The sequence below is a fragment of the Astatotilapia calliptera genome, chromosome 15 (assembly GCF_964374335.1).
Source record: "Astatotilapia calliptera chromosome 15, fAstCal68.1, whole genome shotgun sequence".
Taxonomy (NCBI): Eukaryota; Metazoa; Chordata; class Actinopteri; order Cichliformes; family Cichlidae; genus Astatotilapia; species Astatotilapia calliptera.
In genome coordinates this window covers 17,098,509-17,114,851 of record NC_137436.1, presented here as the reverse complement: position 1 = coordinate 17,114,851, position 16,343 = coordinate 17,098,509, and the positions used below count along the sequence as shown (strand labels likewise).

At 42.5% G+C, this 16,343-nt stretch overlaps 1 protein-coding gene across 3 annotated transcripts in view; it reads left to right on the top strand.

Moving 5' to 3' along the window:
* sipa1l1 (signal-induced proliferation-associated 1 like 1) overlaps positions 1 to 16,343 on the top strand; it is a 95,949-nt gene that overhangs the window by 75,214 nt on the left and 4,392 nt on the right. For 2 of the 3 annotated variants that reach the window (XM_026143587.2, XM_026143586.2), the window contains 15 exons: positions 1,186 to 1,765; positions 3,692 to 3,790; positions 4,690 to 4,865; positions 5,154 to 5,441; positions 5,868 to 6,017; positions 6,652 to 6,785; positions 8,806 to 8,903; positions 9,025 to 9,512; positions 11,335 to 11,526; positions 11,763 to 11,801; positions 12,322 to 12,490; positions 12,933 to 13,167; positions 13,517 to 13,687; positions 13,766 to 13,877; positions 14,169 to 14,247. In XM_026143587.2, coding sequence (XP_025999372.1) covers positions 1,186 to 1,765; positions 3,692 to 3,790; positions 4,690 to 4,865; positions 5,154 to 5,441; positions 5,868 to 6,017; positions 6,652 to 6,785; positions 8,806 to 8,903; positions 9,025 to 9,512; positions 11,335 to 11,526; positions 11,763 to 11,801; positions 12,322 to 12,490; positions 12,933 to 13,167; positions 13,517 to 13,687; positions 13,766 to 13,877; positions 14,169 to 14,247 — 3,010 coding nt within the window. The remainder of the gene's footprint in view (positions 1 to 1,185; positions 1,766 to 3,691; positions 3,791 to 4,689; positions 4,866 to 5,153; positions 5,442 to 5,867; positions 6,018 to 6,651; positions 6,786 to 8,805; positions 8,904 to 9,024; positions 9,513 to 11,334; positions 11,527 to 11,762; positions 11,802 to 12,321; positions 12,491 to 12,932; positions 13,168 to 13,516; positions 13,688 to 13,765; positions 13,878 to 14,168; positions 14,248 to 16,343) is intronic. The other variant, XM_026143588.2, reaches the window with a different exon arrangement.

Below are 16,343 nucleotides of genomic sequence, written 5' to 3'. Positions count from 1 at the left end.
ACAATGCTTCTTCTCTTACCTCAGGGCCCACCTTTCCATGTTGCAAACATGGGAGATGAGGTGTCAACGATATGATGGTTAGGTTAATTGAACACCCCATGTCACCCATGAAGATAGGGTGCCTCTGAGGTATGTTTAGAAAGATGTGGGTGGCACAGGTATCGCTAATTAGACAAAGCTATTAATCCTGGTGTCAGCATGTATGTTGACGCATGTCAGCGGGGAAGTGTGTGTGGGATGAGAGCTCCCATTTCTACAGCTACTCTTGTCAGCTGGCAATTATCACCTGTGATTGAGCACATTTGGTTATGAAGAGGTTGAGACGAGGACAGGTGGCCAGCGTGCAGCCACAGAGCTCTGTAGACTGTTTAGAGAACTGTTTCACTCTCAGACATTTTAAAAATAGTTTTTTAAAACTTTCGCCAGTATGCAATAATTTCCTGATGTTTCCCCTGCACAGACTTCTTTTCTTCCTTTCTTAGCCACATATTCCTTTTGTGTCTCACACTGTGTTTTCTGTGGCTTTGGACAGCAGATTTAAAATAGCAGTCTCCCCTCATCCTCCCCATCTTTCCTTGCTTTTCATGGCTGCTCAGCTGAGTTCCTGACATACCAGAGAGAGCAAGTATCCTCAGATGGCCATTCCAGGGACTTAATGAAAGGAGGAAGGAAGGAGGGGGGGGGGAGGTGTAGGGAAAAAACGCAATCACACAGCTCCTTGATTGAAATGAGGTTTTATTTACACCTTTCATGCAGGTTAGAGGCATTCAGTATTTCACAGGTGACTCGACAACCCGATAAGAAGTCACAAAATTCTATAAAAACTATAAAAATCATTTTAAAATGGCCTGTAAGGACACTAAAGTGTATCAATAATAAGAAACTAAACAAAAGGAATAAAGAAATTATACATTTCTGCTTTTATAGCTTTACTCTAAACTTCTCCATTTCAACATCACAACAACAAATGAAAGAGAGATAGCTTTGTTGCAGTTTGTTGCTTTTAAATCTGACTAGTCTAAAATGGCAAAGAGTTCAAGCTTTTCATGGGACATATTGTTTTCATTTAAAGTAAAATAATCTGATGTCTGAATAAAACACAGACTCTAAATTGGCCCAGTTCTTGGCCTGGAGTTTTATTTTTTATTTTTTTTTATCTGTTCTTTTCTTCTCCCATTGTTGTAGTGTGGCCGTCACCCGCTCCAAAGACGTACCCTCTTTCGGCCCCCCTATCCCAGAGGGTGTGACGTTCCCCAAGTCATCGGTGTTCCGGGACTTCCTGCTGGCCAAGGTCATCAATGCGGAAAATGCTGCCCACAAATCACACAAGTTCCGAGCCATGGCCACCCGAACGCGGCAGGAGTATCTGCGCGACCTGGCTGAGCGGCACACCACCAACACCCCGATTGACCCCTCTGGGAAGTTCCCTTTCATCTCGCTTGCCCACAAAAAGAAAGAGAAGACCCGGCCATATGAAGGAGCAGAGCTGCGCAGTCTTGGGGCGGTGACTTGGCCAGTCCATGCTGAGGATCATGGGAGTGGAGGAGAAATGGAGGCCCTGCTGGCCATTTCCAACGACTTTTTAATCCTGTTGGACCAGGAGGCCAAGGCTGTGGTGTTTAACTGTGCCACTAAGGATGTGATTGGCTGGACGCTTAGCAGCCCCGCGTCTTTGAAGATTTTCTACGAGCGGGGTGAAAGCGTGTCTCTGAGGAGTATCAGTAATAATACAGAAGACTTCAAAGAGGTGGTCAAACGTCTAGAGGTTAGAACACACACAAAATACAATACACATAAGAATGGTGCTTGTTGGTATAAACAACAGTCGATGGAGGGAGTTGCAGTCTGTGTTCTGGATTTTATTGAAATTAAAAATAACTTTTATTTTCATGAGTGACCTGGCCAAGAAGGAAGCCGACATCATTATTATTATAAATGATAGCTGAAAATATAATTAGGTTTTCAACCTTCCTCTCAGTGGCAATGAACAAGTATTTGTTTGTTACCCTTTCACAATGAGTCATCCATTAACAATTTTTTCCGTCTTCTGCCCTCTGCTCTCATGCCCAAGAGCTACGTATTCTAAATTAAATTAGGTTAATTGGTTTATGCGCCAAGATAAACTGCGATTTGTTTTTCGAACGTCAAGACAAATATTGTTGTGTCCCTTTTGGACACCGCTCATGCTTGCAATGTTAACCACGCTCTTTGTGTTTGTTGGAAGTCCTGAAGATGGCAGAATTATTTATTCATATTAATAGTAGAACTGTACTGAGAAACCCAACCAATGGAAAAAACGCCGCTGGCTGCCATTGATCAGTTACCTGGCCCACTCACAGTCTCGCTTACTATTCAGTGTCGGCTGTCAGTCTGCCAGAATGACAACATTTCTGCATCCACATGCTGCTGTCTCATTACTGGTCTCTGCTTATTGAGGGAGTTTCAGAAACACCACTGGACAAATACTCCTTAATGGCTCATACACCTACACATACAGTGAAGTGATGCTAGTTCGTCCTTAGCTGTTTCCATGGAAACTGGTCGGAGGAAAAAAAGGTGTTTTCTTATGTAATCATCAATGCTTTAGAATACATTCATTTCCTCAGCCTCTATCTGCCTTAAAACTGTGTGTGTGTGTTTGCATGCGAACATATGTGATGTGTTTCTGTAGCCTGGGTTGAATTTGACATCTTTCATTTGCACACATGCATACAAACATATTTGAACACTTGCACTTCGTTACTTGGCTCGGGACTCAGAAGCTGATCACATGTTGCATTTTATGCATCTGTCTTTAATCTTCAATCGCTTGGACTACCTCAGTGCCAGACCGTGGAAGGGAAGTGGCCTCGGGCCAGCTGCTTTTTGGAGCCAATCTCTTCTACTCTCCCTCTCTTTGTCTCCCTCTCTCTTTCTCCTATCCCCCTATTTTTTCTTCTTCTTGTTTTCTATTTTTCCTTCTCCCCCCCCCCCTTTTTTTTTTCTTGTGCTCGCTTCCTCTCCCACACACACGTTCAGAAACATCAGAGGGCAAAATAACAATTCCTGTCAGGTGCCAGTCTGCATCATGATTTATTCACACTTTCTTGGGAAGTTTGACTTCTGCAGAGATTTTTGCTAATACGCTGTTCAGATAGAGAACTGAGAGGCACCCTGAAGCCACCAGGCACATCAACAGAAGGGCTGTGACTGACCACAACAGGATAAGTTTGTTGGGAATAAGGATTAGTATTACCACATATTTTATCAACTTATTAGTTGACCTTTAGAGTATTATGGGATCCAAACTCTTGTATTTTCACTTTTCCGTAACTGATTTTAGTTCTTCACCGCCAAATGAAAACAGTGACCCAGAAGTTTACCCAGTTGTTCTCATACAGCAGGAGACAAACCTGCTTTTATTCTTGTTGTTTAACAAGTTTGTATATATGAATGCTTGTTTTTATTCATGCAAATAAACATCCTAAGGATCACGCAGGTTGTTTAAAACTGCTTCTTAAGTGGAAGTCCATTATTCGAGTATTTCAAATATCCTGCAAAGCTTTTTCCAAATAATGACTTATTTATGTTGAACCAAAATACACCCCGGGGGATGTTTGGTTCTTTGCTTTAGCTTCTGTCCTCCAGTCGTTCCTGTCCTTTAATGGCTCACATCCACTTTGTGCACCTCTCTGCCCTTCTCTATATCCAGTTCCTGACTAAAGGCTGTGAGACATCAGAGATGACGCTTCGTCGAAATGGCCTGGGACAGCTCGGCTTCCACGTGAACTACGAAGGCATCGTAGCTGAGGTACTTGTCCATTCACAATGAAAATGTGTGTCTGAGAACTGTGAAGCGCATTCGGGGAGAACACTTGCTTATGCGCGGTTTGAGAAGCTCCTAATTTGTAGGCGTAAAATGTTTGCTGGTGATGAAGCAGCCCCAGGGAGATGATTTGCATCCCAACATAGCAACTTGTTGTTGTCATGCAACAGATGTTTGCACACATTTCCTTTCTCAGACAACTTGAGATTCAAATACACCTTTATTTTTAGTGACAATGAGTATTTTACCAAAGCGATGTTGTATAATTTAATAGTTTAATGCACACAGATGTGCTTGTCCAGCAGTATGAAACACCAAGTTGTTCAGTTTTTATGCTTTATTTAAAAAATAAATTCTTTAGCGTGATATATACGCTGTAATATACTGTGTAACCCGACGTGCACCTCCCCAAAAATCTAACTACACATGGAATTGATACAGCCCACAACTACTGTGACTGGCCTGTTCAGCATCATCGATTCCTCTTGTGCATTTCTGCTTACTTCTCCGATGCAGTTTTTGTTTTATGAGAGAAATAATAGCAATCATCACCTCATAATCATAGCATCAATATAATGATTCAGAAATAACAGCAATTTCCTGGAATGAGATTGCTGAAACTATTGGGATGGATATGAGAGAGTGTGCAAGAGAGAGAGAAAAAAAGTGGGTACCCACAAAAGGAAAAAAATCCCAGCATTCTATTTTTCTTTTCTGTCAGCTAAGGCTGCATATAAAACACTGAGACATGAGCACACAGGCATAAATGCGGGCAACAATATCAAAGGATCTGCAAAGATTCCCCTGCAGGAGGTCAAAATCAGGGATTACTGAAGATGAAGAAAATATTCTGGCATTTTTACTTTTTGTAACTTTATTTTTAGGTGGAGCCATACGGCTACGCTTGGCAGGCAGGACTGCGGCAGGGAAGTCGTTTGGTGGAAATCTGCAAGGTTGCTGTTGCAACTCTGACCCACGAGCAGATGATTGACCTCTTGCGGACTTCGGTGACAGTGCGCGTTGTTATCATCCCGCCACATGATGACGCCACTCCACGCAGGTAAGTGGAAAAGAAAGAAAATTATGTGTGTGTCATAGACTTTTCATAGAAGTTGCATGTAGCCACTTTGATGTCACATGTTGGTTTGTGTCCAAACTTGAAACCTTGAGTTTGGTGTTTTGGCCCTCAAATTTTGTGTCTTTGGAGCCAGAGGTGACCAATATTGTTGTCCTAAGTCCTGAAGTCCTGAATGTTATGCCAACCCTTTTCAATATGGGTTATGCAATATGCAAGCCCTTCTTCCACACAGACACATGTGAACTAAACTTCTTTTCTTTCCCTCCACAGGGGCTGTTCAGAGCTCTATCGGGTGCCTGTGTCAGAGTACAAGGGCAGCAGCAGCGACAGCGGTTCCTTTGAGTACAAATTCCCCTTCCGCAGCAACAATAACAAGTGGCAGAGGACATCAAGCAGCCCTCAGCAATCTCTGACTGCCTCGCCACAGCCCCACACACCCAACCGAGCCATCAGCCTCGGTAGCTCAGTGGGAAAGACGCTGTCAGCCGAGAGGCTGGAGAGGGGTGGTGTCATCCCGCGGAGCGTTAGCAGCGATGGACGACCTCTAGACACCAAGAGGTTAGAGCTTGTTGGCTCTTTAAGTATGTATGATTGAAAAACCGTATTATGTTGAAGGAGACTGGGAAAGGTTTGCTAAAGAGAGAGCAAACTGGAAAATATGTGCTGCAAAAGCCAGAATCCTCCAGCTGTTTAACTGATCAGTTGTATTACAGTCCATATTTTCCTGGGTAATAGGTTTTATTTATTTATTTATTTTTTAACCTTTGCTGAAAATAAAACATTTTTACGTATAATGAGCGCTTCTGCGCTTCAGAAGTAGACTTTTTTCCCCCCCATATTGATTGTTTGGGACAAAATAAAAATCCATCGAAATTTTCCTGAACTTTGAAAATTGAACTTTTATAGTCTTTTGGCTTAAAAAAACAAAAACCTTCATGTTTTCATGAGCGGATAAATTCTTACTGTTTCTCTGTCCTACACCAGGATGTCTCCAGGCAGTGAGAGCTATAGCCTGGCCTCATCTTTGGCGCTAGGCCGTTCCCCTCATAACCGCAGCTCTCCCAGCAACCTGTCCTGTTCCAGCGACGCCTCTGGGAGCTCTGCTCACTGGAGACAGAAGTCCATGCCTGAGCAGTAAGGAAGAATATGTGGTTATGGATGCGATTTATGGATAGTGACTGCATATTTTATGTACAAAAACCCCCAGTTTCTTCTCACTACAAAGTTTTATGCTGCCTTTAGGGATTTGTGATTTCATTCATCAATGATAGAAAGTCCACTGCGCTCTGTGTACTCTGACATATGGTCAGGTATTTATCGCTTCTCTTCTGTAGATGTCATAAAATATGTCTTAAACCAACAAAAAGCAACAGGTTGATATACCGTTTTAAACAGACGTTTAAGACGCATTTACATTTAAGAAGCTGATTTATGTATTTATGCATCGTTGTGACATAAATTATTTAAATTTTTTATATATGTGTGTATACATTTTTTGCTATATACAAAAAAGTTGGCTTGAAGTACAATCTTTTTACAACCGTAACAGCATATGGCATTACTGTAGGAGAGTGAGATGCTAGCATTTAGGTCTTTGTCTCTGTTAATGCTCTCGACAGCCCCCCCCCCCCCCACCACTGCAGCCTGTAGGAAAATGTATTCTGTTTCAAACTCTGTTTTTCTATCATTCCTTTTTAATCAGTAAAAACACAGTTAAGTAACTTTAAAAAGGGGGGTTTAATTTGGTGCATGTGCACTCGTTTCCTAGATTTGCAAGCAATCGCCACTCTCCGATGTCTGGGGAGAGACGAGAGGTGGCTGGAGAGAGTGGGTCAGGTGGAAAGTCCTCTTCCAGTTGGTCCAGGATGGATGAAGGGGGAGGAGCCGAACGCGGGTCAACAGGTATGTTGGGATTAAGTGCGCTGTAAAGTCTTGGCAAATTGTGGCGTATTTTAATACTATCAGTAGTGTAAACATAAAACGCAGCATAAATGTGAGCCTGTGGACGTGTTTTTATAGACATCAGGGCAGTTGGCTTTTCAGTTTTGAGGGCGGAGGAGGAGACAGCACTGGAAAGAAATCATCCATATTTATCTGTGGTGGTAAATTTCTTTGAAATGACAGGTATCTTGAAGAGTGTGTGAGTGGTGTTTGTGTGTGTGCGCCTCCTCATCTACCTCGTCTGCCGGTGACATTTTTTCTTCTTCTTTGCAGCAGCAGCTTTTTCATAGAGATAAAAACTCTGACAGCAGCCACAGCGCTTCCCTTCCACTCCCCCCACACTCCACTCCTCTTCCACCTCCTTCGCCTCTGCAAGCTGTGAATTATATTGCCTTCACTGAGAAGGTCTTAATGTCTCTGCAAACAAAATGGTGGAAACGTAATGAGACAAATGGCGAAGGAAGGGGAGAATTATTGAATAGGGATCAGAAAGGTGTTCAAACGGTGACATTGGGTGCAATAAGTGGCTTTTTGTTTGTCATTTTCCTTTCTGTTCTATACGACTTAATAAGAAGAGAAAAGGGAGAAATTCCTTTCTTTCCTGTCAACACAGTTGGCCACCCTAGTCACTGTGCGCCTTTCCTTCCCTCCCTCCCTTCAGTCTGTTCCTCATTCTCCACTGCTGCTTGTTTTTGCCTCTCATTCAAACTTCTTTTTATTATGTTGTACATTCGCTCTCATTTAATTGAAAGTATTCTCCCATGCACTGTTTTTGGGACCTTTCTTTTATTAAAGTTCCGAATCCCACAAAGGCTTCCAACCCCCCCCCCCCCCCCCCCCACCCCCGCTGCTCCTTTGATTCCCAGCAGGATGTTGCTTTCGTTGATTGTTGACCAGCCTAGTTTCAGTCATGTTCTCAACCTGTTCCTGACCGCCACAATCACAGTTAAAGGCTTTAGTCTTTCATTTTGTGGTTGTTCATAGCACTTATGTCGTTACTGGTCAGGGTGGAACAATGTAAACTGGTCCAGTGCAGCCAGAGTCAGCCAAGTGTCTGGCCCTGCACTGTACAGTCTGCTCTCTCTGTGGTTTAGAGATCTGTCCTTTTCCTCTTCCTTCCATTTTCACCCTTTGACCTGCCAGTCTTCAGCAACGATTATGTGGTCATGTTATGTCCAGAAATAACACGAGTCACGCAGTGGGCAAAATACATACTTTTTTTTGTTATGCACACACACAAACAGGACATTTGCTTACCCTTTAGCTTCAAAAGGGCTTTCCACCAGAGTAATTACATGGTTAATTCATGGAGAAATTGCCATTTCTCATGACTTTTCATTTAGCTTAAAAGGGTAACTCTTCAGAAAGTAAACAATACACAAATACCCACATATGCTTGTATATAAACACGTGCACTCCTGAAAAGCAGGCATGCTAATAAAGACATTCTTTATTAGTGGAGAGCCCCGTGGGCTGTGGTGCAACTTTGCAGATTTTTGTGCGACTGAATCTACATTTCTAGATTCATTCCAGCAGATGTTATGATATCTCTCTTTACTCCCTCTGTCATGATGCTGTGGTCATTAGCAGCCTTCTCTGTAGGTCTTGTTGCATAACATCCACAGGATTATACAATAGTCCCAATTATACCCCAAGTTTTGCTTCGGGACACATACACACGTTTTCTCACGCGGCACAGCTTGCCCAGAACAAACAAAGCCAGCAGGGACCATCTGGGGACAAATTTGTGTTTGATGTGCTTGGCTTTTGCTGACAAGTGATGTGGGTTTTTGTTCATGGACATGGCAAAAGCAAAATAAAATCCGTGTGAACCTCTCGGAAGCGCAACTGCTGTAGTAGTAAAATATATGCAAATGAACATAACTTCTGTGTGTATTCATCAATGATGTTTGTGCCACAGGGTGTGCTCTCATGTGTTTGTCACCAACCCCAGCTGTGTGTAATGGTCTATTTATTGCAGAGGCGCCAGTCTCGAAGTCTGGTCAAGGATACTCGGGAGCTCCTCGTATCCAGAGGCAAGAGCAAGTCATCCACCTGTCCCCGAAGAAGGGCAGCCAGGTCAGGCTTTACATGGTTTTTGACATGATGGTGATGTAACATGAACATTTAGGCTTTTTTGTATAACCAGAATATTTTATCGTTTTCCCTGTACTCATCCCTATTATCTGTCGTTATGCAGTCAGATGGCCCTTACTCTGGTCACTCCAGTAGTAACACACTCTCCAGCACTACTTCCAGTGGGGGCCACAGCGACAGCGACAAATGGTATGATATGGGGACTGGTGGGGGCTCCAGTGGTGACCAGGGTGACCCAGAACCCAATGGCCTGGGAGGAGGTGGTTACCTCCAGGGCGCCTCGGCCGACAGCGGCATCGACAGCGGCTCTTTTGGAGCCTCTCACCACGCCCACCCCCACTCTCACCATGGCAGCACCACCTCGCTGCTGGCTCCCAGTGGAGGCAGAGACAGCAGGGAGAGGTCAGCGTCCCCATGGCACAGTCCAACCGAGGGAGGCCGCAGGATGCTCGAGAGGTCGCCTGCTGCTGCCGAGTCCCCTGGCCCTCCAGGAGAGAGAAGCATGGATGGAACAGGTCGAAGTCCACCTACTCACCTCCTTGTTAGAGACAGCAGCACCTACAGCCTGAGTGACACTGGATCTCACTCCAGGTGGGTGTGGGTGTAAAACCTAAAGCTTCACTATTAAACTTGTCCTCTAAGGCAGGGAGTGCAGGCTTAAGGGTGGAAGTTTCCAGAAAAATGTTGTGATATGATTAAGACTCCTGACAGAAGAAAAATGTTTTAGCTTCTTCTTAGAAAACGCTGGATGGTTAAAGCTTTTGTAAAACACTGAAGAAAAACAGATTTGAGAAGAGATCCCACTTTTGATTCAATTGCATACAGCTAATGACCACAAACACTGTAATCCATTTGTTGTTTCTCACCTTGAAGCCTAAGAATTGCACCTAGAACGTAACGTGATGACATGATCATACCTGAGGTTGAGGTAAACTGCTTCTAGAAGCAGATGGCGAATGCATCATCATACTGTTTTCAAATAAACACATTTCACTAAGAAGCAATTGTTTGAAAGACCTGAATTAAATCTATTAAAGTAGAGAGTTTGACAGCAAAGTCCAACAATGGTAGGAAGTAGACCCAAACCCTCCCCTGGAGTCAGATGCTGGTGGTGGTGGTGATGAAGCATTTGGAGATTTAGGTGATGATCTCTGATCTGAAATGTTTAGGAGGTGGGTTTGATGAATGAGAGCGTGAAATGATAATTCAGAAGAAAATGATTGGGTCAGAGTGACAACGACACAATTGAGTTTGACAGCCTGGGAAAGCAGAAGTGATGTAATGAATAGACTGAGTAAATATAAATCTACCTGATTAAACCTGCATTAACTGTATTTGTGCAGCTCACTCAGCTTTACCACTTTTGTCCTGTCACTCTTACCTTGATAGGATAAGCAACTGATCCCTTAGCCACAATACGCTAAAAAAAACTCAAGTGGTTTAACATTGATTGACAATGAATAACATAAATTGGTTCATTCAAAATATGTTTCATCTCACAGCTATAACTAATCGAGCTTCAGTTATGCATTGAGATCTGGCCTCATCCATTTCATAATTTATTATCTCAGTATTTGCCTGATTGCTGCAGTCATTGTAGTGCATGAGATAACAGAAATAATATTTTAAATGTGATACAAGCACTGAAGTTTGTGTGTTAGTCCCTCTGTTTGCCAATTTCCATCTTAGGAATCAGCTGATTAACTACAGAATTTCAACCACCGGATCGTTTTTGGTGGTTTACCAGTTAACCTGATAAGCAACTTTAGACTGGTTCAAACCTAGAACCTTTTTTACCCTCAACTAACACTCTCAAGTACTTTTATACTGCAAACTGCATCCACAGACACGTTTTTAAACGTGAAGCCAACCTTAAAGAGTAATTTTAACTCCCTCTACACATGCCAAAGATCTGAAGGAACTCCAGTGACCTGCTCTTCTCATTTGAAGAGTCTTAAATCACCAGTAATGATAGTTACACCTCATGACCTCGGTGTCATGTGTCCAGCATTAAAACTACATTTGTATTCTGTCACAGTGATGGAGGGCAAAAGAAAAGGGGGGGCAGAATGAGCTTGCCAAGATTGGCTTGACAGCAGGTGATACTTTCATATAGTTTTCCATTTATAACTGAATAATATATGCCCTACCTCAAAATTCCTTGATAAAAGATGTCTCACTGCTGAATTTTGTATTACTGCTTGACCTAAGACCAAGCTTGACTTCTTAAAACGTAAAAACATTAAGATTCTTGCCTAAATAATGCACAGATCTGGGTTTAAAAGAAAAAGCCTGTCTTTGCTTTAAGATGTATTTTTGTTGTTGTTGTTTTTTTAGTGAGGATTATGATGCAACTTGTGTACATATGTTTCATTACTATTTCCACATCCTGTTTGTTTCCTCTGTCCATCAGTGCTCGCCACTCGGGCCACAGCTCTCCCAGAGAGGAGTCGTCCTCTTCGGCAACCTCCCCTTCATCTCAGTCCTCGGTGTCCCCTGGGCCCAAGAGCTTCTACCCGCGCCAAGGAGCTCAGTCCAAGTACCTGATTGGTTGGAGGAAGCCCGGCTCCACCATCAATTCTGTCGACTTTGGAGACACGCGCAAGTAAGGATGAAAGGACTATACAGAAAGTAGAAAACAAAAGTCTTGAATTGTTATTCAAACTGTGTATTTGAGGTGTGAAAAGTTACATAAATTATTAAAGTTATATGTTATCAATAATTCCTCTAGAGGTTTTTGAGCTTTAAATGCCTCTGTAAAAGAGAGTTGGATTTTTTTGTGCCAGCTCAGTGTTAACTTTCACAAGAAGTTATTGATCCTGGTGATTTTTTTTTTTTCAGGCTGTTGGTTAATAATGAAGAAACAGAACAAATTAACAGGTGAAAGATGTTCCGGTCAGATTTTTCTAAATTTGGCAAATCCTTCAGATGGTTCATTGGGCATAGTACAGTGCATTAAAACTCACTTTATTCCCAACCACATTAGTGTCTAAAGAATGATGCCTAACGTTGCCACTGTGGCTGTCTTTTTTCCCCCTGCATTACTGCATTTATACTCATCGTTTCAAATTGAACTTTCCTCTGATTTATAGCAGTGCTTTCATTTGGCAGACTGCTTTTAATCCTACTACAACTAGTACTACAATTTTTACATTAATGGGTTTCATGTAATATCATGTGTGCTACTTGATTACCCCCTTGTGGCTCAAGAGAGTATTGCATTAAATGCTATAATGCAGACCCTGAATGATTTTTTTTTTTTTTTTTCCCGTTGAAAGGCTACATATCTTTATTTTCTGTGTCATTATATAAAACATTATCAGTGCAACATAATTTTCTCACAACCGCCTTTTTACTGACTGTGTGTGTGTGTGTGCGCGCGTGTGTGTTTGTGTCTTAGGAAATCTCCAGGAGAAAGTGGAGTAGACGTGGTTCCAACCCCGGCAGCCAGGCCATCTCTGAGAGACATGCACTCGCCGCAGACTCATGCAAAGTCTACAATGGAGGAAGATGTGAAGAGGCACAGTGCTCCAGACAGTCCCCCGCCACCACGAAAACATAAAGAAAAGGTACGTCTGCCATTAAGACCAAAAGCAGCTACTATAAAAGTTTGCACAGCTTTCAGAGAATTTGTCAGGTGAGTGGAGTGAATTCACTTGGAAAGCTCAATTTGCAGTCTTTGCTTGTTCCGTCCACCTTCGCAGCTACTTCAGCTTTTCGCAGGCAGTGGTACAATTGTAAAAGCAAAGGTCAAATATCAAACATAAAAATCGGGTGTTAATGCTCGTCTGCTTGTAGCTAGAATAGGTCATTCACCTGCACATCGTTGGGGGAAAAAAATGTATTTGATGTGTGGCGAATGTTTTTTGGCAGCAGATCAAACAGGAGAGAGGCTGTAGCTGATGTAGAGCAGCACTGCAGCCCCTGGTCTCACACAGGTGTCAGAGCAGACTCTGTGCAGTAGTAAATGTGATCATTAAAGTAACACCTGCTCACTTTCACCCTGCGCAGCATAGCCAGAAGTCGCCGCCAGAGCAGCCTCTCAGCCGCCGTCGCTCGCTCCATCGCACTCTATCAGATGAGAGCATTTATCGTGGCCAGCGCCTTCCCTCCCTGAGCGACACCATTCCTGAACCGGCTCTCGCCGCTGACGTTCTCTTCAGCTGCTCCACCCTTCCACGTTCGCCCACCACTCGTGGCGTGCCCCTTAGACGGCCTTCCTATAAGCTGGGAGTCAAACTGCATGGTAAGCTTGAGTAGAAGGCTGGCAGCTCGCTTTATATACTGAAGACATAATTTGTTGCTGATAGTTGTTACTGTTATTCAATGGGAAATAACCAAATGCATTAGAAAATAATTAGCAGGTAAATAAGGGTGCTTTGAATAAATGCAACGCAGCTCATTATGTTTTCTGCAGAACTAAGAGGTGCTTATATTTGCCAAGGACATATTTGGTTACCATATCTCTTAATATTATGTGAAAATGACAGCAAAGGCTAAACCTAAATTATTTTATTTTTTTCCTGCTGTCCCCTCTTTTCAATAAAAATGCTCAAAAGTGTGGAAAAATCACTTTTCAAAACTTAATTTAACAGGTGACCTTTCGGCATCTGACACATCATTGGTGGATTTGGTGGAGCGTCATCGTGGACCTCTCCCTCAGGAGCTCATGCCCCTCCCCTCTTCAGACAGAGACAGTCCCCTCGAATGGACACACCTGGTGGACGTGGCCAATACCTTTGAGAATGAGCGAAACACACATTATGGTATAGTTCTCCTGCTTTTACTAGTAGTTAAAGCAAACGCTTGGTATTCTTTGCCCTCACGTTTCTGTCTTCTTTTAGTCCAGAGAAGTTTTGTTTTTGGTGACTCAAACCACCGGAGCAGCGGCACCTCCAGTCCACAGCAGTCTCACATAGAGCTGAAGCCTGTTCCACTGTCACGGCCCTCGTCTAGGTACACACAACACACACGCTGTAGTCTGTGTTAAATGTTCACATGGAAGATATGTGCAATTAGACTTTTTAAAATGAAATTGATTAACTATCAGTGCAACAAAAAGAAGTTTCACGTCTAACCAGATAATACAAGAAGCAGATGGTGTGTGTACATATAAAGATTATTAACTGAATTCAGTATCCAGTAGAACTGGAATATACAGGGTAAACAAGAGTTTGTTGCTAATAAAATTCCACTTCAAAGATGTATGCAGTGTTTACTCAGGTTGACTTTCTTTTCTTGCCGCAGTGAGGGACATATAGGGCTGGAGAGGAAAGTGACTAAGCTGGAGGCCATGGTGAAGATGCTTCAGGAGGACCTGAAGAAGGTGAGACGGAACCTAAAACATGACACACAGTTTGAATAAATATATACAGTCCTGCGAGAAGAGGAAAAAAAAAAAGAAAGAAAGAAGGCGGCCCAACATTAGGGCTGTGCGATATGACCAAAATCTCATATCCCGATATAAAAATTCTATCGTCCGATAACGATATAAATCACAAAAATGTAACATTTGGTGTTACCGTCATTGTTGCTAACGACAACGCATAAAAACAGGCGCTTGTCCGTCCGTAGTGTGGTTATATTAAATATAAGAGAAAGAGAGAACTTTAAGAAATAGCCACTACAGTGACCATCAAAACGGTGAAAAAATATTGCCGTAAACAGATTATTTTGCGACACCACGAAACAAACGATAGCGTAAAATGAAACGATAGACGTTTTTATATCGTCATCCGATATATATCGTTATAACAGCCCTACCCAACATGTCCCATTTTATTCTAATCTGTCTAAAGGACATTGTTCCAGGAGTGAAGGCTTTCATTTGGGAACCCTTCCAAACAGCCATAGATGTTGAGTCTTCTTCTAATTGTGCTGTCATGAACTTTATCATTTAACATGCTAATTGAGGCCTGTAGCTCCAGGGTTTTTCTCTGAGCGTTACTCGGTCTGACCTTGAGGTGAATTTGCTGGGACGTTCAGTTCTGGGAAGATTGGCAGCTGTTTTGAATGTTTGCATTTGTGCATAATCTTTCTCACTGTCGAGTGACGGTCTTCAAATTGTTTGCAAATGGCATTGATGGGCAGTAAGAAGTGCTTCTCTAAGATCATTGCTGATGTCTTATCAGTGAAATGTTTGAACGCTCCAACCCAGCAAACTGTCAAAAATCTGCTTTTCTAGAAGAATTTATAGAGATGCTCAAACTGATGATCAGCCAATCAGATTTAGCAGCACCTGGTGACACATTATCCTCTTACTGTAAGGATAAACTCGTTTTTTCACATGACTGCATTGAGTCCTGTGCAAACTTTTGCTCGGTGCTGCGCTAAAAGAATCATTTTTGGTTCCCCTCTTCTTTTGAAGTGTGAATGAAAGATACAGACTTCAGTTGCCTTTGTATACAGTGGAACGTGGAGCGGGTGGTGTAAATAAATATTTTGTTTTCAAAAGAATATACAAAGTCAGCAGTTGAGCGTTTCTATTGTTCTCTTGGGTCCACTCTGCTGCTTATTGTTGTTGCTAACTGCTGACTCAAGTTTCACTGCGGCCACTAAAATGATAACGTTTAAATCACCTGGAAAAAGTTTCCCATGTTTCCTGTTCACTCGTCCAGTGTTTCATAGTTCATGTCCATATTTCAGTTACTGCTGTTTTTGCACACCACACAGGTCAGAACTTTATTCACACCAAATACTAACCATAAAGTCATGATTTGTACTTTTAATGCTTCGTGTTTGGTAGTGAGGTTGAAGCGGCTGAGAGTTACGAGTATGGTGAAATACATCAAACGCCAGAGTGTAAGCAAATAGCAAAGAAGCAGCAGAATACAAGACACCTCTGCCCATAGGCTGAAAATATGGCTTTTCCCCTAAAATTAGCCGTAAGGTTATTGATGATATGAATAAATCATAGTCCTGTAACTTTCGACTTTATGGAATATAGTATATTAACTTAAACATCACAGCAAAAAGCGACAAACTCTGATAGTCCTGTTAGGATAGGTAGGATAAAAGGTAGGATACCTTTTGCCCTATGAGAGCTCGCTCCAGCCTCCCACCATGCTTAATTGGAAAAGCAGTGAAGAAAAAGGATGGACTATCACTAATCACCCCCTTCTCCAGTGGTACAGTCCACTCAGGCTTTAGAAACCACGAGTCAGGTGGTTGAATCACCTTATAGCTCCCTCACCATCCCCTCTTTGAGCCTGACCTTTTGTAACGGGGAAAAGTTTTCACTCAGAAAACTGCTGCGGTTTGAGATTCACGTGTAACGCAATTCTTGGGAAACTTTCAGCTGTCTTGTGAAATGTTGCAAAGCTTTTCTACATTTCTTACTTTTAACATGACAGGAAATCAGTTTGACACCAAGAAAGCTAATACGTACCTCTCTCACCCCAGCAGCAATCAACTGCAGCTGAC